Below are 23,259 nucleotides of genomic sequence, written 5' to 3'. Positions count from 1 at the left end.
GTGACTGCAGCTGTTCACTGTATATTATGGGAGTAATTATCGTCCTGAAATTCATGTTATGTTTTTTCAGTCGGTAATGTTAATAATGAGCTTAATTTATTTATGGCATTACTTTACAATTTAATGCACCCTCCCAACAAAACAATAATATTAGAAATATAATATTGGTTTGAAGAAAAAACACCGTTTTGTATCTTAAATTTGCTATATGAAAGACTGGTCCCAGCACAGGTCAAACAAAGATGGCGGACAGTTAGAAAGAATACGTTTTTACCATTGAAATGACAATAAAACAAGTAATTTTTTATTATTATTCATCAAACTTATAATGCATTCAAGAACAAAAGACTGCATAATATTGCATGATGGGGTGTTTTATTTATACTGTGCACAAATTATTGTTACATAATCTGTGAAAGGCTACGGGTCTGATAAAAATTTATAAGTCGCGGTCGGGAGAATTTTTGATCGGAAATTTATGCTCCAATTTGTTGCCTCTGTGTATAAGCCGACTCTCTTCTTTTGGAAAGTGTTTCTAGACTTCAAAAGTCGGCTACACTGCAATATACGGTATTTAGTTAAAAAGTTCATTATACTATCAAGTCATTTATGTTGTTTTACAAGTCAGGTTGATGAAAGCGAAGCGCCTTGTAAATTAGAGCATTTGTTTACACTGTGCATAGAGGAGTTGGACTGAGCTGACGTCACTTCGCCCCAAGCTATACCACCGGACTTCACAAAAACGAAACAAAATGGCTGCCCCCAGTTAGCAGGAATAATCATGTTTTTTTTATTAACTCTAAAATTATTCATTTTTCATTTGTTAAAGTGTCAGTATGTGTTGATGGTCCGGGTATGCATCTTTCCAACACATAAGACTTGTTTGAGTTGACTGTCCCTTTAAGAAAAATAGGCTATGTAAATTTTGGCCTTTGTACATTGATTTTTTCCCCTACAATTTGAATATTTAAATTTTCAATTCTTAATATAACATTTCACATGAAAAGTACGAGTATGTAAACATTTTCATTTCAAAATACATGTATATTTATATTATTATAAAAAAAAAATTAAACTTCATTTTCTTAAAACAATGTTAAATGTCAGGAAAAACATCACATCTATAGCCTAATAATTTTATTTCTCTGCCGGTGTTATTATTAGAAGACTATTTAATGTATACAGATAATATAACCCCCCCTGTTATAATTCAAAATAACCTGAAATGGCCAAAGTTAAAGATAGTGGGCATTTTTTGGTGAGTAAAATGGGTGTACTCTTTAACACTGGGGTATATTTTAGACAACTAGCATAACACAAACTTGTCACCTCAAACAAACTTGTACATCATTCTTCTACTGAGAATAACAAAAGTACTTGCATGTTTGGGTCAACTTTATTTTTGAGAAATTTTATAATGGATGTTCTATATTTTCATTCTTTTGGTTGTGATGCTGTGTTAGGATGAATAAATGTAAAACACTTACAGTAACACACTAGAGTCATCAGTAATCTTGAATATTCCCACCCAAAGACATCCAATATAAAATGTTTGCCATAACACTAGAGCCATCAGTAATCTTGAATATTCCCACCCAAAGACATCCAGTGTAAAATGTTTACAGTAACACTAGAGTCACCAGTAATCTTGAATATTCCCACCCAAAGACAGCCAATCTTGAATATTCCCACCCAAAGACAGCCAATGTAAATGTTCCTTTGTTGAAGATCACTTTCTGCAGAATCCATGTTATTAATCTCATTGATCTCTTATTGAAAACTTTCATATTCGGATACTGTTCTTTGTCTTATTTAGGAGGCTTGTTGATCGTTTCACTGTTAGCATCCAATGGCTGTCGATGTGCATTTGTAGAATGAAGTTCTGTTGGCTGTCCAGGTGTGTTTGTTGGCTTATCATTGACACTTCCAGAATCCGCTTTACCTGTTGGAAGAAGGAGATACATGTATAGGTGCAACAGTAGTTCCTACAATTAATAACTGTAACATGCAGTTACAGATCACTAACTTAGTGCTAGAAATATTGGTTTTTCACGATTTATCAATATAAACATGATTTTTAATTTTAAATGTTTTATTACACAATTTGGCTAATTGTTTTTTCTCAACCAACAAATTGCAACATGTTGCTGACATTTGGATTCACAGTTCATCTCGAAGCATTTAAAAAAAAACACACCCAAAAAACAAACAAATTTAATAAATAAAATAAACAAAAATATTAAACTAAACAAATTCTGTTAACTTTTTTTTGTACATGTATTGTCATGAACATCTATCTATGAATCAAGTTTTATTTATGTAAGACTTATAGTTTGTGAGAAATGGAAGTAAATGCTAAACTTTAAAGTTAAGCTAAATGCAACAGCTGATGCTGAGACAATCGAGGTCGCCATCAGAAAAGTAATATGTATCTTTTGCATTTTTACTTTGTAAAGGTGAGACAATAAGCACTGTACACATTGCATTTAATTTACACAGGAATATTATGACAACAATCTGAAAACCATACTATGACGTACACCCATAAGTGAGTTATTCCAAGCATGTGCTTTCAATAATTACCGATGCTGCTTCTCGTTTTACCTTGCAGTGAACATGTGGTAATCAAGTGAGATAGTTGGAGTCACGTTTGGCAAACACAAAGTACACATGACACTTGTCAAATTTAACTTCAGTTTGATTTTGGCAGAGGAAGCTCTCAAACAATGTGTAACTCTTCTACAAAATATTCTCCTGTTATACATGTATCTAGCTATGAATCAATTTAGTTTGCATTGATATACAATATTATCTTTGAAAAACTATCATGAGCTGTATTTTTCATGTTAATTTTGTTTTAAAGGAGATGAACTCATTCCCAAAAACACCACCTGACAATGTGCTAATAACATTTACTTAAAAGTCTATACCATGCAGTCAGGAAACTAGTCTTAAGCCAGTTTTATAAACATGGAGTTAAGACACTTTGGGTGAAAAAGTGTGCAAATTAGAAATTTATGAAAGGGCTCCTGTTATAACCTACTGATTAGTAATAATCCTACTTAAAGGGACAGACCCTAGTTTCAACCCGTGAAAATTAACACCAAGTTTAGTTAATCTACAAACCTGTAACACATTTGGATAAAGTTACAATTGAGTGAAACATAAGTCTGTGACTTTGAAATACCCTCTAAAAATAAACTAAAACTCGACTCCATAACTGTTACTTCTCAGACGAAATGCATTTTGTGATATTTCAAAACACCAGGATGACCAAAAACACTTTGAATGTACGGAAATTGATAATCTAAACCATAAAATCTAAGTAAAGTATGATTTTAGTTATCAAAAACAGCTATAATAGTAAAATATATGTATTAGTGTTTAAAAACTAGGGTATGTACCTTCAAGTACTTCACAAAAAACACACTAAAACATTGGCTAAATTTCAAACACATTTGTAATGGCTTAGATTTGATTGCATTATGTGTTACATTTGCACAACAGACATTTTTCTATCAGATTTGAAAGTTGCCAAAGTTCTTTGAGTTAACAAGTGATAATAAAATTTTGTATGTTGCTTTTAATCACCAAAATGTAAGTTAATATTTATCAGAAAAGAATATATCACTATTCAGACATTTGTTTTCAAAATCATTAAAATGTAATGTTACGTGAGTTACATAAATTTGTTATACATGTTACAAGTCTAACTTGAGAAACTGAACATCAGCTTGTAAGCATCCTATAGCAAACAAATTTTATTTGTTTTACTTCATTTTATTTTTATTGACTGTTGTTCTCAGGGGTAGATCTAGAGGGGGTTATAGCACCACCCACCTTTTTCAGTGGCAAATATCACTCAAATAATATTGCCTGTTTACACTCAATCATACTTGTAGTACTAATTATATCCCAGTCAGTGCATCCTGAACCTCCTTTTACAAAATCTTGTCAAAATAAGAAGGCAACTGGTAAATTTCATTGGATATAATATTATTGCAGCCTTTGCACAAAATGTTTTACATTTCTAATAGTAATCTGATCATTATATTAAAGATGAATTACATTGTTTAGGAAGACACTAAAGAAGATATATTTATAGAACTGCTACCTATTTTGAAAAATTAAAAAAGTAAAGTTTGTCTTATTTAACGATGCCACTAGAGCACATTGATTTTTTTATTTTATTTTAACATCGGTTATTGGACGTCAAACATATGGTCATTCTGACACTGTTTTTTAGAGGAAACCCGCTGTCGCCACATAGGCTACTCTTTTATGACAGGCAGCAAGGGATCTTTTATTTGCGCTTCCCATAGGCAGGATAGCACAAACCATGGCCTTTGTTGAACCAGTTATGGATCACTGGTAGGTGCAAGTGGTTTACACCTACCCATTGAGCCTTTGCGAGCACTCACTCAGGGTTTGGAGTCGGTATCTGGAACAAAAATCCCATGCCTGGACTGGGATCCGAACCCAGTACCTACCAGCCTGTAGACTGATGGCCTAACCATGCCGCCACCGAGGCCGGTTTGAAAAATTAATTGCTGGTACTGGCAGGATGGGGGAGGGGGTTTTGGCAAAGCCACATGTAAGAATTTAAAGGAAGAGATGAGTGACGGCAATGATTCAGATAGTTAACAATTCTTAGTGAAGAGTTTTATCTTAACGTATGTACATATTTATGACCAATATATCATGTGGATGGCACATTATAGAATATCTTGTTGAATCTGTATCCCTTAACATAAAACACTATTTCACTGTAGTGATTGGTAATTACATTCATGTATAGATGTTGCAGCTAGGGCTCACACTGGAATTTTTTTAGTTTTAGCCAATTTTTAGATATATATGTAGAGTTTACTTAAAAATTATTCGAAAATGACTAATTTAAAGAACATTTTATTTAACAAAGACTAAATAATGTATCTACTTTACATGAAAATTAGCAACTGGCTAATTTGATGGTGGACAGGGCGAGTCCTGTGTTTTTTCGTTATATGTTAGTCAATGCCTCAATCACAAAAGGGTAAATGGAAGTGGCCAGTACCAGTAGATACATGTATAATTATAATTCCTGCCTTATATGTTTGCTTGTTGCAAAATTGAACCTGGGGAGCTAAGACAGGTCAAGATATAGAGAATAATACATGAGTGTCCATTAGATACCATTTATCTCACAACGAATTGTTTTACAATGTATCTAACAATCGACTAAAAGATATTTATAGATACATGATTGTCAGGTTAACTATACGTCACAGTGTAATCGATTTTGATCATCTTGTTTTTCATTGGACATATGGTATTGGTGACCCAGTGTTCTATGTTGCGACCATTTTGGTCGCCAATGCGACCAAAATGTTGGCGTGGCGACTGATTGAATTTATTATCGTTGCCATCTGGCGACTGACTCCAAAAATGTCTAAGTATTAAATTATTTGCTATGTGAGTCCTAACAGCGAAAACCAATGAAATTTGTTGACATCATTGTGCAGTCGGAAGAACTTCGTTATTTACAAAGTTGTCCGATTGATCACTGTGAATTCTGTATTAATTTTCGGTACCGTTCGGAACTCATTGCGAAAACAATCCAGTTACTTGTGAAAACAATCCAGATATTTCGACTGGTGTATTATTTTAATGCACACAACCATTTGTAATATCTCAATTGATATGGATTTCTGGATCATATTGTAATCGGCCAACTAAAGAAGTTCCGAATACTGTATTGTGCTATACATAACCGATTCACTATATATCGGTACATTAGTGGTGGTTGCATTCGATTGAAGAACACAAGTACAAAATCAAGTAAAGGTTGCTCACTCACTGTTCATACTATACACATTGTAATCAAACATGCAAAATGGAGACCGATTAATAAACAATGCATTATAAATGAGCATTTCAAGAATTACATAACGCTCTTTGATGCACCATGCGATGTGTTACAATCGTTATGGAGGAGGGGAGGGGTTGTTTGTCAAGATTTACTTACCGGCAACGTCTTTAAAACAATGTGATTTTTTTAAAAGCATAAACTATATACCGGCAGCCATACATGGCCATATTTTCTATTAGATGATTTTTTTAATCAATTATTTATTTAAAATTAAAAAGAAAAAAAAAGAAAACCAAATAATGTTGTTTAAAATGCATAACTGTGGCAGTGAAAAGTGGAGGGGTGTCAAGGGTGTTACATAATTTTAGAAGGGATGGTGGTCTTGATGTTACAAAATGTTATATGGGGCGGGTTAAAAAAAACAAGCTGCCAAAGTTTTCACTATGTAATTATTGAACGGACACAAGTGTTGCGTTTGATCTGCTAACCCATTATGCATGTTGCTACACTCGTTCAAATCGAATGCAGCCCCAGTTAGCGGTGTGTTTGTTTTTCTTGCTGTGTAGATGTATAAGTTGTTTCCGCCCAGCATGTAGAAGCATGGCAAAAACTTTCAAAGCGGCAAAATGTTAAAATATTACAATTCTTTAGGAAAATGAAAATCTAAAATTTCAAACACTAATCAAGAAGACGAGACGATTGAAACAAGTACTGAAAAGTCAAATAAAGGCCAATCTGAGAGATCTGCAGCTGAAACTGAAACAGAGCCAGCTAAAAAAATGTAGAAAATTTAATGAAAGCATTGAAACTTGGCTTTCAGTTTCCGTGGCTTCAGCATGACAATAATACTGACACAATGTGCTATGCGTATTGTAGAAAAATTAGAAAGCATGTTGCTGGCACAAACCAAATAAGGGGAGATCGTTTTTTTTTGTATATTCACCACCCACAAAATAGGATATGTAGGGGGAAAAAATAGCAGTCATATGAGGCATAAATTATAATTATACAGTCCCTACCACCTTTCTAATGCGATCAATTCTGAAATGGTCCTCATTTCAAATTCATGATTGAGTGAAAACTAAACAATTTCATTGTTTCAAACTATTTATTTAATCCAGCAGCATAAGTCACGTATAATATTTAGATGGTTACAACACAAATGATACAAACAGAGTAGTGTGGCTAGTAACATTTTAAGCTTGGCGAGTAAATCTTTTTTTGTCCACTAGCCAAAGAAGAGTAAGTTATAAAACCGAGCATAGAACACTGTGACTTGGTCATCACCTAGGAGCAGTCAGTTGTATGTCTTGAAATTGTTAACACATGTACGTGTGTAAACAAGTATGCGTTATCATAACACATGGTGTAAGAAATTATGTTTAATTCCATAACCAAATTCTTAACTCTAAATATAAAATATTTAAAGTGTAAAACCAGTACATAAATATATAAATAAATATTTTGGTACATGTATACAGACAGTAGCAGAGTTCACATCGACTGCATTTAGATGGTCTTGTACACTATTACTTAAAGACATGTTTGTTGGGGAAAACATTCATCCCTAGCTACATCACATTCACTCTTATATGAATTAAGAGAAAAGAAGGGGTGGTAAATCTTAAGACATCCAGTTGTCTTTCAAATGACTATATACGGACACATTTTGGTATTAAGTAACAACATTTTAAGCAAAGAACAAACTTAACACAGGTCCCTTGTGAGGTATATACCGTAGTAAAATCATTTAGTATGTTATTTTCCCATTATAAATTGGCGATACACCTAGACTACCCCAAAAAATAAAATATTGACATGGGGACCTCCCGTAACTATTGAAACAATAAAATAATTTTCTACACAAATGTTTATGCACAACGTTATGCTCTGTATAAATTAGCAGGCTAATTAGATTGGGAATGTTGACTTGTAATAAAAACATTATAGGTACTCCGATTATGTGATTTTAATTTGCAAGCTTCGAACTGAACTTGTATTCTGATATATTAATTAAAAACATTACAAACAGGTTAGAAACAGTGGCGTTAAAAATATCAAGAAACTGTTTTGATGTCATTGATTAGTCCGGCTACCGAACATGCAAGTGGGGTGTGTTTGCTACAAACTATAACAACATTACTTTGTATAATTTAAGGCGAGGTACTTCATTTTAAAACATAAGACAAACATCTGATGCACTACTAACAATCACACTAAACAAATTTGCTGTCGAGTCTATTTTTGACACTGTAAGTATAACAAGTGTTGTATTGTTTCTAGCCTGACTAGACTATTAATAAAGAGCCTTTCCATTGTAATACTGCAGTTCCTGTCTTTTTGGTACATTATATTTTTATTATTATATGCACATCAGTTACCGTAAAACTCATAAATAAAGCACACTTTTTATAAACAGCACCTTGCAATTCACAGTAAAAAAAGTAGCGGCTTATAGGCCGAAAAATATGGTACTGAAGGCAATTTAAAAATGTTCTCAGCATTTCTTCCAAAGATAAAACCTTCATCTATTGCAATCTACAGCTTTTGAAAACAATTAACATTTACCAAAAAATACCTTTAAACACTGTGAAAAACACAATTTTCACATGTGATGCTATAATATAGTAATAATTAGTAAACAATGGAAAGTTTGAGCCATGAGGAGTTGGAAACTCTTCACAAAACAAAACAGCAGACAAGATGAAGTGTTTTACCATACAAAACAGCCGACAAGATTAAGTGTTTTTACCATACAAAACAGCAGATAAGATGGAAGTGTTTTTACCATACAAAACATGAAGTATTCTTACTGTGCAAAAGGGTCATTCCATGTCAAATCATCAAAAAAAACAGGAGGAATTGTTTACTTCACCCCCTCAGATTTGTCTGATTTCCCATTCAAGAGATGCCATTCCCATTAAGATTGGGCCAGTGGTTACTGATTTATGGACATTCAAATATAGGGCCCCCCCCACCCACCCAATTTTGGTGATTTTTGCTGGTCCGATTGAGCTCATCTTTGAAAATTAAGCTTTTTCAGCCAAAATCTCTGAAGAACCAAATCAGATGGAGTGGGCTTAAAACCACTGGGCGATTCGACACAGAATAACCCAAAACACAGCATATAAGATGAAATGTTTTCACCATATTAAAAACACAGCACACAAGATGAAATATTTTTAACAATACAAAATATAGAAGACAAGATGAAGTGCTTTACCATACAAAACATACCAGACAAAATGAAGTGCGTTACAAAACAAAAAATAGCAGACAAGACAAAATGCTTTACCATACAAAACACAACATATAACAGGGTTCGATCTTAACGATAGTCTGGTAGTTCGAGACTATCTGAACATTAACAGGACTACTTGGAAGTTGCAAACATGTAGTCTGTCGGACCACCTGGAATTTTAAAATTGATTTTAACACAAATGAAACGTTTTGTGGACCTATGCTGACCTATTTCAAACAGCAGAAATAGAGGCTTTATCATACTCTCACTGATCCTAGAACAAGTCATACCTCAAGTACTAACTTAAACATGCATGTATCGTTCTTATGAAGTGGATACATAAATGTCTAAATCAAATTTGAGTTATATCACAAATGAACCCCTAACTTCTGAAGAAATGTGATGTTTGCTATATGCTGGTTGTTTTGTTGTGTTGTTAAAGGTTCACGTTTATCAAAAATGTAATTCACTATTGTTTGGTATCTACGTATACCTTTTACAATATATATGAAGTATCAATAAAATAAATTTTAATTTTTTTATCCGTTTTTAATATATTCACTTGCCAAAACGCCTGTCGACTCCAAGAGCCAAGTCAGGTGACCCTGTGACAGAACCCATGTGTAATAGAAAGGACCATCATGATGGGATAGAATCTGCAGTGACCACTTCATCCATGGGGATTACGACAATTATTTAAGGTGGTTGATAAATATGACACCTATTTCTTTAATTATTTTTTAAAAACGTATCTGTTCCAAGCCTGTATCCACACCGGCACATGTTCTATGATTGCGCACAATACAGCAAACAAGAAACCACGACGAGCACGAGCTAAAATAGAGCTCAAAAGGGTGAGGGGGGAGGAGGCGGTGAGGATACGACAGCAGGGGTGGCAGTGTAAAATATAGTAGTATGGCTCGAAGTTGCCAGACTCTTCTTTCAAATTGAATTGAGAAGGATATTTTCAGATACAACAAATATAACCCACAAAAATGCCTCTTTGAAAAGTGTTATGGCCATGCGCCATCCCTGCAGTGGCGTAGGGAGGGGGCCCATGGGAACACACCCCCACCCAACTTTTTTTTTTTTTTATATTAAATTTTATAAAATCATACACACACATACAGTGTGGGTTGTCCCCCGTATCTTTCAAATTTATGTTGTTCGAATTTTCATCCTTTGAATCGAATGCCGATGATGTCTGCGACGAATGATCAGAACTAACAGTCTTGAGTGGAGACGGCAACTGTTGTAGACGTTTGCGATTGCGTCGTAAAACTCCTGTTGGGAAGTTTACAAGGTAAGTACGATTATTAGGGTCTGCTGCGACTATCGTACCCTGTTTGTCCCATGTTTTGTCTCCATCTGTCTTGATCATGACTTAGTTTCCTGGTTTTAGTAGTGACAGAGGTTTGGCACCATGCCTCCTGTCGTAGTTAAACTTGTAGTGAGCTTTTGCCTCTTGATCTGCTTTCCAAATGTCTACATCACTGCAGGCCTTTCCCCAGGATTTTTTTAAGGCGCTTACATATTTAGCATCATTATAACACAAAAATCAAGCCAAAAGAAGTGGGGTAGTGAGTTGAAAACAGTTAAGTGTTTGTCTTCAATCCATCAAATCATGTTGGGGGTTTTGTGTGGGAGGAGGGGGGGGGGGGGGGGGGACGACTTTTTTCTAAAAAACCCATCAATTCCCCACCCCCAACAACTTCATAATTTGCCTCATGTTGTTGTTGTTGATTTCAGCGTCGTGTTAAATGCTTGTTGTGATTTCTGCTTGTAAAATACCTAAGCTAAGAATGCTGACTTCACAGTATATTCCATTTATAAAAAAAACTACCAAAAAACCCCCAAAATGTTAATAAAATTAAATTTTACTTTTAAAAAAAAATCCAGCTAACTTATTAAATGTCATCTCACAGTTTAACAAATATATATCTAGCATTATCTAACAAATATGTTATTGTAAACTAATTCAGTGTATGTTTAACTGCAATTTGTATAAATACTGCACGCACATTTCCCGCGATCGCGATCTCAGTGCGTGCTCTCGACCATAGGTACAAAATTAACAAAGACAAAGGAAATAACGAAACTGCAGTTAGGTATTCATTGATGCAAACGACTATTGTTTTTCTACACATTTACATCAAGATTTACTCCTGTGTAATCGTATTGTTCATGTCCGCAACGATATCTCTTGACACGTGGGTGTCAGCTGACTCTGAAGCGTGACGTATATTACGCCGAGAGCTTTCCTCAGTTCAGCCAACGAACGTTTTTCCTAACGTTCGCGAACTACTTGATTGGTGTCCGTCGTGTCCATTTGGTTTAACGTGAAGCGCACAAAACAGTGTAGCGAACGTTTTGTTTCCGCTCGGTCTGGCTGAACTCAGCCCTTGGGATAGCCGACATGTCGTTCGGCCCTGAACTGGCATGTGTATTCAAATTGACATGCATTGTCGGTTTGTTTTTATTACTTCGGTTCAAAGACTTTACAAAATTAAAATAGCAAGTTACATATCTTCCAGACATTGAATCGCCGTCACATTGCTGTCATACATGTCGAATGCATGCGTTAAAATTAATAACCTTGATTATTAAAATTAGCAAACATCATAAGGCATACGCTGTATTCTGGTTAACACCGTTTCTCGTTACCGGTCGCGAGATCGCTATTATGCTAATTGAATATGTGGTATTATTATGTTTGAGGTGTCGAATAGATTATGTAACCGTTTGTTCACATCAGAAGATAGAAAATGAAGTTACGGATCACAGCTCCATTGTTTTGTATACATGTTACAAATTAAGTCGACACGGTCCTGCAGTTAAGGCGCTTACCAGACATGAAGGCGCTTATTTGGCTGGCTAAGGGAGCACGGGCCGTGTCGGCTTATCGCTCTAGGGAAACCCCTGCACTGGCAGGCTGTGGAATCAGTTTTTCTGGAAGTCTAGGAATTTTAGTCTTGAGTTGTCTCCCCATAAGAGCAAGCACTGGACTTACCCCAGTACTTGAGTGTGGAGTTGTCCTGTAGTTCATCAAAGCAATCTCCAAAGACTGCTGACTTTGTAGTTTCTTTGCAATCTTCACTGCGCTTTCAGCTTCTCCATTTGCTTGTGGGAATAATGGACTACTCGTCTTGTGACGAAAATCGAATTGTAACGCAAAATTTCTGAATTCTGCGCACTGGAACTGAGGCCCATTGTCTGAGGTTATGACATCAGGAATGCCATGTGTAGCAAACATCTGTGTCAATTTCTTGATTACAACAACTGCTGTTGTTGAGTGAAGTGGCTTAATTTCCAATCATCTGGAATAGTAATCGACCACTATGAGATAGTCCTTGCCCTGATATGTGCAAAGATCAGCTCCTAGATGTTGCCATGGACGTTCTGGCAATGGTGTAGTACGGAGAGGTTCATTTCTCTGGGACGGTCGATGATCCTGACACACTTTGCATGTGTCAATCAGTTCTTTAAGGTCTCTGCTAATTCCTGGCCACCAAACTGATGTTTGAGCATTTTGGCGACACCTGTGGAGCCCTTGGTGAGTCTCATGTAGCTTCTGGAGAATATCTTTACGCTGACTGCTTGGAACAACAATCCTGCCATTGTAAACCAGCAGTCCATTTAGAATTGACAATTCTCCCTGAGCCTGGTGATATGCCTGGAGGTTTTCTGGGGATTTGTATGGCCATCCATTTAGGACATACTCAATAACCTGTTGCATTTCTGGATCATGCACAGTTGCAGAACGAAGTAGTTCGAGATATCTTGTCGAGACTGGCCAGTTTGATTCTATGCCATCAACAAAAGCTGTGACAACTTTTGAAAGTTCTACATCATTTACTGTGTGTGGTATTGGATTTCTGGATAAGGCATCTGCGATCACCATTTCTTTGCGCGGTACATGCACTGGTTTGGTATTGAACTGCATTAGTCAAATTAAAAGTCTCTGACAATGCACAGGTGCTTTGTCGATATCCTTGCACTTGATGAGAGGCACCAGTGGCTTATGATCAGTTTGTAGCTGAAAACTGTCTAAACCAATCAGATATTTGTTAATGTTCTGGAAGCATATGCGATCAGAATGAGCATGTCTCCCTGCCTCCTCTGCATGAGTTTTGCACCTAAACCATAATTGCTACTATCGGCACTCAGTACAGTCTCCCTATCTGGATGATAAAACCCTAAAACTTGTGAAGAAGATATTTTTCTCTTGATTAATTCGAATGCTTCCTGTTGAGCATTCCCCCAGGTCCATACAATATTTTTCTTCATCAAATCAGTGATAGGTTTCAAAATTGAGGCCATGCCTGGTACAAATCTACTCAGGTAGTTGCACATGCCACAAAGTGTTCTAAGTTCAGTCAATGAAGTGGGTGGCTGCATTTCTGTGATAGCTTTCACTTTATCCGGATCGGGGCGAACTCCACTTGCACTGATGATGTGTCCAAAGTATTTCACCTCCTTTTTCTTAAAATGACACTTTTCTTTGATTAGCCTTAGTCCTCTTTCTTCTATTCTTTTGAGAACTGCATTCAAGCGTCTATCATGTTCCTCTTCGGTTCGACCATAGATAATAGTGTCATCCATTATAGCACTGCAACCTTCCAAATCTTCTAGCAAATCTTTCATTTTTGTTTGGAAACACTCAGGACCTAGTGAGATTCCCATGGGAACTCGTTTGAAAGCGAAGCGTCCAAAAGGTGTGATAAATGTTGTTAACAGTGAACTGTCCTCTGCTAACGGTATCTGAAAGAATCCAGAAGACGCGTCAAGTGTTGTGAAAAACTTAGCACCTGCCATCTGTGGAGCAATGTCATCCAAATTTGGTAACATGCAGTGGGGTCGTTTTACACCCTCGTTCAATCGCTTGAAATCTACACAGATGCGCATGCTGCCATTTGGTTTGATAACAGGAACCATTGGTGCACACCAATCAGTGGCTTCCTTCACTTCCTGTATTATCCCTGCGTTTTGCATACGTTCCAACTCAGCTTTAACCTTCTTCTGGAGAGGAAATGGAACATGTCTTGCTGTTGTTACACAATACGGTTGTACTCCTGGTTTCATGGTGGTATGAACTGGTTCAGTCTTTAAGAGTCCTGTTTTGCCAAACACGTTTCCATGAATGTCATCTAAACGTTTCACGAGGCCCATCTTTTCTGCTACATCTCTGCTAAGCAAATTATTACCAACTTGATTTCTGACAACTGTCACACGAAATCTGAATGGTTTGTCTTTGACAAGTCTTGGCAAAAAATTCTCCTTTGATGCTCAGTCTACCTCCTGGTGACGTAAGTGCGATACGAGATATTGACAATTTTGGCTTGTTAATCTTCTCATATGTTTCTTCATTAATTATGGTCACGTCAGCACCTGTATCAATTTTGAATGGTATGTCTGCTCCTTGGATTTTGAGTGTGGTGGTCCACGGTATTGTGTTGTCTACAATGACAGTATCAAGGAAAAATTCAACTTCTTCCTCATCTGTACTTACATCTGGGTCTGCCTGAACTTCTCGCACACTGTGACACATACGTTCAAAATGTCCTTTCTTGTGACATTTTCTACAAGTCTTTCCCCTGGCTACACAGTGTCCCTCTTGATCATGACTTCGGCCACACCTACCACACTTTTGCACATCAAGATTTCTAGGGTTCTGAAAATATGAATAACCCTGACTCGTATGTGTCTTCCCTCTGTTTGAAGTGATATGCTGACTTCTGAAATTTTTGTCTCCCTCTACTGGCTTTAGTTCTGCCCTTTATCTCATCTGATGAAATGCTTTCACCTTGCTGTTTCATTTGCAGCTTTATCTGTTCATGTTGTCTAGCTATCTCTAGAGCTTTGGACAAATTAAGTTCATGAATTAGTTGCAGTTTTTCTTTTAACCTACGGTCAATTAGGCCCACAACAAATCGATCCCTCACCTGGTCTTCGGTGTCAACGTATTCACAATGAGCTACAAGAGTACACAGAGATCTGTAATATTCTTCAATGGTTTCAGACTCACTCTGGTTCCGTTCTTGAAATTTTGTTCTCTCGTGAATAATGTTTCTTTTCACTAGAAAGTACGAATTAAATTTATTTACCAATGTTTCAAAGTCAGTGTCTAATTCTTGCACTTCCCTAGCCTCTGTTCCTTCACCTACCGTCAGTGTTCCAAAATGAAGAATTTTAAAAATCTTCTCAGACTCCTCTCCCATTACATATAGGAGGGTGTCACGCTGTGTTTCGCCCGACTCAGCAGATAGCTTACTTGCATTCCGGTAACGCCGGAACTGTTTAAGCCACGCTGGCCATTCCTCCGGTTTGAACGAAAACTTACTTGGCAGCTGTAAGTTCTGCATTCTGACACCATGTACTGTTCTGTAGTCGTTATATAAATCACATTGGTTGAGTGGTGAATGTTTTATTTTGTAGTTTGCACAGGGCTACATTCATCAGCGTTAGCCCAAGATGGTGACACTTCAAGAACCACGTTTTTCACCACGTCATCACATGTTATGAATTGTGTAAGGCTAAACAACGAACAGTGAAGTGACCTAAAACTCACATTACCAAACAAACCTGATAATCATGTGTCTGTGATGCATAAGTCAGCTACAAGTGCAATGGCTGTAAAAAAAGATGCTAAAATTTGCTTAAAACCTGTTTTTTGAGGATATGTAAGAAATAGAATAATACATTTGTGTCCGTTAGATACCATTTATCTCACAACTCATTGTTTAAAAACGTATCATACTGGCTTTCGCTCATTAGATACATTTTATAACAACTCGTTGTGAAATAAATGGTATCTAACGGCCACTAATGTATTATTCTCTTATTAATTTTGTGGACACAGTTCCAAATTACTTATATTCCTTTTCAGGCCTTTCAGAATTAAAAGTTTTCTTAACCCAAGCGCAAATTTTTTTCAGGTAAGCCATTTCATTTTGCATAACCCGTTACAAATACAGTCAAATCTGCTTAAGTGCATAGCCCTGGTGCGTGTCAAATTTACGCCAATAACCGGTATAACGGATTATCCGATAGAGCCCCATTTCCAGATTATAACCACGGTAAACTTTACAAATGCCTTGTGGACAGTCTATCTTACTCTTAACTACAGAACACTGTCTGAATGCTGATACATGTATTTTAAAATAATAATAAATGAAATAACAGTATAAACGTTGTAAGATCAAATATTTTTAATTTTGCATTGTTACAAATCTGCGGTTGTGTTTATTGATGCTATGTCTAGCTACTAATATTCATGCTGCAGTTTGTTGCACACAGCTTTTCCACAGTTCACACATTGTTCTGAGGGGTGTTGAGTAGTGAAACCGTGTTACTTGGCAATAATAGCGCAATTTTCACATGCAGGCGAAATAAACATAGCTTGAAATAGCAACTGTTAACTGTCAACCGATTTCAGTCAGTGTACTAATGTTACAGTTTCTTTTGTTAGAGATGCTATTGTGCATTGAACAAAATATAAGAAGCGTAGTGTTTATTTTGCTTATTTCATTAATTAATTAGAAAATGAAAAATATTTAATAATGAATAAAATTATTAACACGATGTAGGAACCGGAGGAGAGGCCTGTGCCCACCCCCCTCCCCCCACAAATTTATGTAGGGTTTTTTCCTATTCCATATACAGGTTAAAATCTGGCTTACCCCCACCCCCACCCAACAAGACTGTTCCTTACCTACTCCAAATGTCATACCTATAGGCCTGTAAGCATCTTATTCTAGAAACAAAGACCCAATATGAATGTTGTAAAAATAATTTATTTGGCTTGAGTTAAAAATATTTTGTTCTGCAAGTCTGCTTTAAGTTCACAGAAGGGTCAAACCTCTTGAAAGAAAAACAAAAACAATTAACTCAAATGTAATAACATGAAATCAAAGTTCCCCCTCAATGCAGGGTAACAGATTAAAACATTGTAACACTTGTCAACTTCACTCTGGCTGGCAGTTGCTTTGAAATAGCCTTCCCAAGTGAAAAACAAAAAATGTTTATTTCTTTCATAGGGCAAGCCACTTGCTATCACACAGACTGACTGTAAACTGTTGAGTGGCTGTAACAATGAATTAATTGACAACTAGTAATACACTGAAAAGGGTAGACAATTAGGTTAGTTTATAGTTGTGAAAGTTTTACCTCAGATATGGTAAGTGTGTCTCTGTTGAAAACAATGCCAGTGATGCAGTTAGTTGCAGTTTCTATAAGTGTTTTTAATTATTGTTTTAACATAAATAAATAGCAGTGATAAATAATGTTAACTTAAAATACGGTGGTTCAAATGTGACATACAAAATACAGTAAAAACTAATCATATTTAATTATCTTTATTAAATTTATTCTAGGACACAATTGCCATTGGCCAAGTCTATCTTTCAGTGTCATCGAAGGCTTTAAGCTAACGCATGCGCACATAAAAATAACAATGGACTATTCCACTACTGTAGGGATGTTTTTGTGTTCTGTCATGGTAGTTCCGTTGTCAGTATTATTTTAAGTAATTTTGTAACAAAGAACAAATTACATCTGAAATCCTGACATCAAGACTTAAAAGATGCAATAATGGTCCCAGGATTACTGCAATAAACACTTGAACACATTGCTATAAGCACTACGATGAGTGTTGTTGCGCGAGATGTTAACATTGTACATCGCCAGTTTTAGTAACTGCTTTTACCGGTACTTTTTTCTTCTTTTAATATTAGTTTTTAATCAACATAGCACATTCTGCTTTATTCTCTGTGCAATTACAATTGTTTCTGGTAAAATATTAAAGGTTGTGGAACATTTTATGATGGAATTTTCTAGATTTTTTGGTTTTTGTATGCAATTAACCGATGTTTGTCTTTATAAAGCTATTCAAATATGCAACATAATTTGTATTGATTTACTGCTAAATGGTTCTGTGCATCCGAATTATATGCAAATAACCGATTTATGCTATAAACCGACATACAATAAAGTGGATTCGACTGTATTAAAATACCCCGTAATGTCTTTTGCGTATGTTGATCCACGAACAACTTACCCCTAATGTCTTTATTTCCAGTATGTTTTTTTCCATATTCTAAATGAATGTTTCTAGTCTTACTCACAATATATTTATCAGACATTCCTACATGTATATATGCTTAATATGTTTGGATTTTAAAATTACTATGTTTATTATGTTTTAATTTGTTTGCATTCGAATAAAACAATCTTCATGTGTGATCTTACCAAGTGGGGCTTGTAGACTCAACGTAGAGATACAGAATAACATAAAACTATCTATTATTAAATACAGAATTCAATAATTTGCAACCACCCTCTAGGGGGAGGGGGGACTAAAAACGAAATGTTACAGGGTAGGCCTATATACTAGTGGAAAAAAGTTCCTGTGCATGGTAAAAAGTTGAATAAAATCATAATCGCAAGTTGTAAAATAATAAACTTTTCAGGAGACGTGCCCAACCATTATGTTCAAAACGTTATCCTCGATATTGCAATCGCACGTGCACGACTCGTAACCTGATTTGCTGATCATGTGGTACAGATGCACATATGTCCTTGTTAATTTTGCAACGAAAAACGGTAGAGGACAAAATTACTGGCTAGAAAAACAACTTTGATTAATTCTAAACGGCGTTGACGTCATGCCACACCTATCTGAATTTGAATGTCACCACGCGGTCGGTATGCTCGAAACTGGAATGGCACATAACGAGGTTGCAAGACATTTTGGCGTGCATCGAAACACGATACAGAATTTGTGGCGACGTTACCAACAGCAGGGACACGTTCAGGTCGCCCGCGTGTGACGTCAGAAGCACAGGACAACCATATTCAGGTAATACATCTTCTGAATCGATTTCGGGCGGCAACTTTGACAACCAGAAGCATCCCTGGGTTGAGAATAACCAGTGCCAGGACAGTTCGCAACTATTTAGAGGAGCACAACATCAGGCCACGACGCCCAGCAATACGTCCTATTCCGCTAAGACGTCACTGAAATGCGCGTCTAGCATGAAGCAGACAGCACTTACGATTCACCCGTTGCGGCTGGTCAGGTGTGCTATTCACTGACGAGTCCAGATTCCATTTGGACGGTAGTGACGGTCGAAATCTAGTCTACAGACGTGTTAACGAACGCTACGCTGATGCTTGCGTTGTGCAGCGTGCAGGTTTCGGCGGTGGGAGCGTCATGGTGTGGGGAGGCATCACATCACACGGGAGGACGCAGCTGGTGATTGTGGCTGGAAATCTGACTGCCGTACACTACAGGGATGAGTTCATAAGACCGCATGTGCTCCTGTTCCTTCAAGGTCAACGTGGCGCCGTCATGTTGCAGCAAGACAACGCTCGCCCTCACGTTGCACGTGTAGTGACCGACTTCCTGGGACAGCAGAATGTCAACACACTGCCTTGGCCCGCTGTTTCGCCTGACCTGTCGCCCATTGAGCACCTATGGGATGAAATGGAGAGACGCCTACATCTCCTGCCAAACCAACCGTTGACCTTGAACCAACTGGGTCGTGACCTTGTTCAGGTCTGGAACATCCCACAAGGGTTTCTGAACCATCTGGTGTCATCAATGAGACGTCGTTGTCAGGCCTGTGTGCACGCACACGGTGGCCATACACGGTATTGACATTGTGAACTCACTTTCAACGCTACCCCTCTGTATGACCCCAAAGATTGGTATTGATCGTAAATAGCAAATAAATAATGTGTCAAATAATTGTGTTGATTTACTTACAAATAAGAAAATCACACCACTTTTAGTAATGCACAGAAATATTTTCCCACTAGTATATATGTACAGTTGAATCCCGTTGGCTCGAACCCCATTGGTGCTCAAGAAAGTGTTTGACCCATCGGGTAGTTCGACCGAACCATTGTCAACATCAGATATTTCCGTAACATCAGTTAGAAAGTAGAATTAGATACATATTATTTTGGTAACTGCAAACTTGAAAATTTCATCAAGGTGTTATATAGCAAAATATCAGAGTGAAAGGATTTATTACAAATTACTCCGATTGTGTGATGCAGAAACCATTGTCGGTATTAATTAAATGTGTGGTCGCTGAAGTGATGACAGCTGAGTAACTCGCCCATTGTTTCATTTAAAACTGGTCTTGTAGACGTGTTCAGAGTAATGCTTCACGCCGAGGCCATTTTGATTGGTATCACGGTTCATCGAACAGCTACCGTAACACTAGCTGTAGTTGAAAGATCATTACCAACAGCCGCTTACAACATGACAGGTATGGTACAGAAAGGATTGCATAATTATTGTTGCTCTTATCTGATTTATCTTTAGCTCGTTCCGTCTAAATAATTAATCCGAAGGTTGTAATAACTAACTGCGTAAGCGCAGCAATTGTTGGTCCAATTGTTGGTTTTCCATTTGATGCCTGATGGATCACCAGTTCGAGGGAAATATAGCTAATAACACAGACTGGACTGATAATTTAGTTCGAGCGAAGGCTTATAGTCGACCCTGGACACGTTCGACCCATCATCAGTTAATATAAGGTTTTACCGAACAAAAAACTCGGGACTTCCTTTTTGGTTCAAGCGTTGCGGTGTGATCGACCCTTCCGAGGTCGAGGCAATTAGATATATATACAGTAGAATCTCATTGGCTCGAACACTGTCGGTGCATCAAAGTCTGTTCGACTCATCGGGTAGTTCAAACCATGCATTCGGGCGTTGTTGGGTGCTTCTGTAACACAAAAACCAATCGGAACACATCGCATATTTTCGTAAAACTGGCTTGGGCGAGATGGTACTATTGACTCATGAGTAACGAAGTCGTCAAATGTCGGATGAGATACATATTTGTAACTATTATTTATCGCCGTTAAATAAACAAATAACAAACACACTGGTAGTCTGTATTTATAAATATTTATTTATTTAAAAAATCGTTCTTTATTATGCTGTTGTAGAATCTTTTGCGACATATTGACAAGGCTGAGAAAAAAATGAATGCATGAAGCTAGGCGGAGGGCCTTTACCTTTTATTGTTGCAATCACTACATTACAATGATCTCTCCTGTATTTCAAGTTAAAAACAGAATATGCCGACGCTCAGGCATAGAATAGCGATTAAAATGATTAAAGTAAACCGGCGAGGCCTGGCTAGGCTCACCAATTGATTGGTGTTACAGGCAAGGTTCAATCAGCTAACGATTGTCGTAGTACAATTGTCTGTACTAGAAAGATAATTACCAATAGGTGCTAAATAAACAACATGATAAGCCGGCATATGATCTAGGATTAATTCGTTCCACTTCCAAATTTATAATAACTTACTTTGAGACTGACGTAAAAGGTTCGATAAAAAATTTGTACATAAATATTTTTTGTATTTCTTCGGATAGACTTAGTCGTTCGAGCTAAATATGTTTAATTTTACAGTTAGGACCAATAAACTGGTTCGAGAGAAAGCTTCTGTTCGACCCTAGGGGTATTCGACCAATCAGCACCAATATAAAAGGGTTTAATAGAGAAAAGAATCGGGACACTGTTCTTGGTTCGAGAATACCGGTAGGTTTGACCGTTGGGCGTTCGAGCCAATGAGATTCTACTGTATATATATATACAGGGTTCTCACTGGACTTTCTCCATTGGGGGTCATTTGAGCTTTCTTGTGAAATTTGGGGAGTCCCATAATAGGATTTTAAGTTAAAACTAATAAAATAAGAGTCCTGTCCAAGTTCCATGCTTTAAAAGACACTTTTCGAGGGTCAGTGAGATCCCTGTATATATATATATATATATATATATATACACACATATATATATATATATACATCAGGGGTGGGGAAAAATAAAATTGTCAATCGGTCCCGCTTGATGTCGTCATTAACGGGGTGGGGGGGGGTGGGGGGGGGGGGGGTCGAAAGGAATAAAAAAAGAACTTTTTTTATCACGTTCGTGATTTGAGTGAAAAAAACACAACCCACAAATTGTATATATTTTACATAATGGAATAAATAATATAAAAAAAGGAATAAAAGTTATGAATTTAAATCCCATATATGTATAAAAAGTACGAGTATTCAGTACTGTGTCCTGAAAATTAATAAAAGATCGCACCGTTGAAGCGTTTGACAGCCTGAGCCAGCACATGTTTAGACAAAGAGATTAATAACGTCATCACCGATTGGACGAAATTTGACCTCTACTGGCTCTTGAGATAACCAGTACATGTAGCTGTTCTGCTTACTCCCACTTGTTAACAAAAAATTGGGAACCTTTTGTTAATTTTAAAATCCTTTATAATTATTGGATAGACTACATTGAACAGTCAACAATAAATACATTTATAGATTATTTCAGTATATTTTATGCTATTTCAAGCAGTTTGTATTGCACAAAAGTCTCTTGCTTCCGACAGGGACACTCAACCCGACAAATCTCCGTACATAGGTGTTGACAGGTATTGATTGTAACCAGTTGCAAACTCTGGGTCCTTTGTTTTAATTGGAGTGTAATACCTTGATGGCTCTCTCACCAACAATGGTGTTATTGTTAACGTCCGTTTAATCTCTTGACCGGCTCAGCAATGTCTAGCCTAGTGGCTGTGGATTGACACTACTTAAGTCCGACTTCAGTGACTGATGATATATACTTAGGCAGACTTTAAAATCACAGACGTCTGAAACACAAGCCATACTGGCCACTATTTATTTATTATTTTAAATCATGCATGAGATACCGATGTCTGGGCAGGCCGGACCACTTGACAGATAAGAATTTGTGCCAATAATAGAAATGGACAGGAGCTTCGGACCGACAAGAATGACAAAAGTGGGACCGGCAAACACTCGTTTTTAAAAAATACTTTCGGTCTCAGAGATCGAGAATCGGTCCCAGACCGGGAGAAAAGGGCTTTTCCCCACCCCTGATATACATATATATATATATTATATATATATATATATATATATATATATTATATTATATATATATTTATATATATATATATATATATATATTATATATATATATATATATTTATATATATATATATGATGGCCATGGCAGGATATATATATATACTTTGTTAAAAAAGAAACGCATAGGCGAAATATTCATGGAATTATCTCTTTAATACAAAGTGGCATAATTTCGTTATTTATGATCG

The 23,259-nt window shown here is 36.7% G+C and overlaps 1 protein-coding gene across 1 annotated transcript in view; it reads right to left on the bottom strand.

Annotated features, from left to right (window-relative positions):
• Window positions 1–868: 868 nt before the first annotated feature.
• LOC121367147 overlaps window positions 869–23,259 on the bottom strand; it is a 145,126-nt gene continuing 122,735 nt past the window's right edge. The window contains exon 7 of the mRNA XM_041491288.1: window positions 869–1,942. Coding sequence (XP_041347222.1) covers window positions 1,809–1,942 — 134 coding nt within the window. The 3' untranslated portion in view covers window positions 869–1,808. The remainder of the gene's footprint in view (window positions 1,943–23,259) is intronic.

Source organism: Gigantopelta aegis, unplaced genomic scaffold, assembly GCF_016097555.1.
Source record: "Gigantopelta aegis isolate Gae_Host unplaced genomic scaffold, Gae_host_genome ctg947_pilon_pilon:::debris, whole genome shotgun sequence".
Taxonomy (NCBI): domain Eukaryota; kingdom Metazoa; phylum Mollusca; class Gastropoda; order Neomphalida; family Peltospiridae; genus Gigantopelta; species Gigantopelta aegis.
Note: the sequence above shows the minus strand (reverse complement) of the source record. Positions and strands in the feature narration are given on the sequence as shown.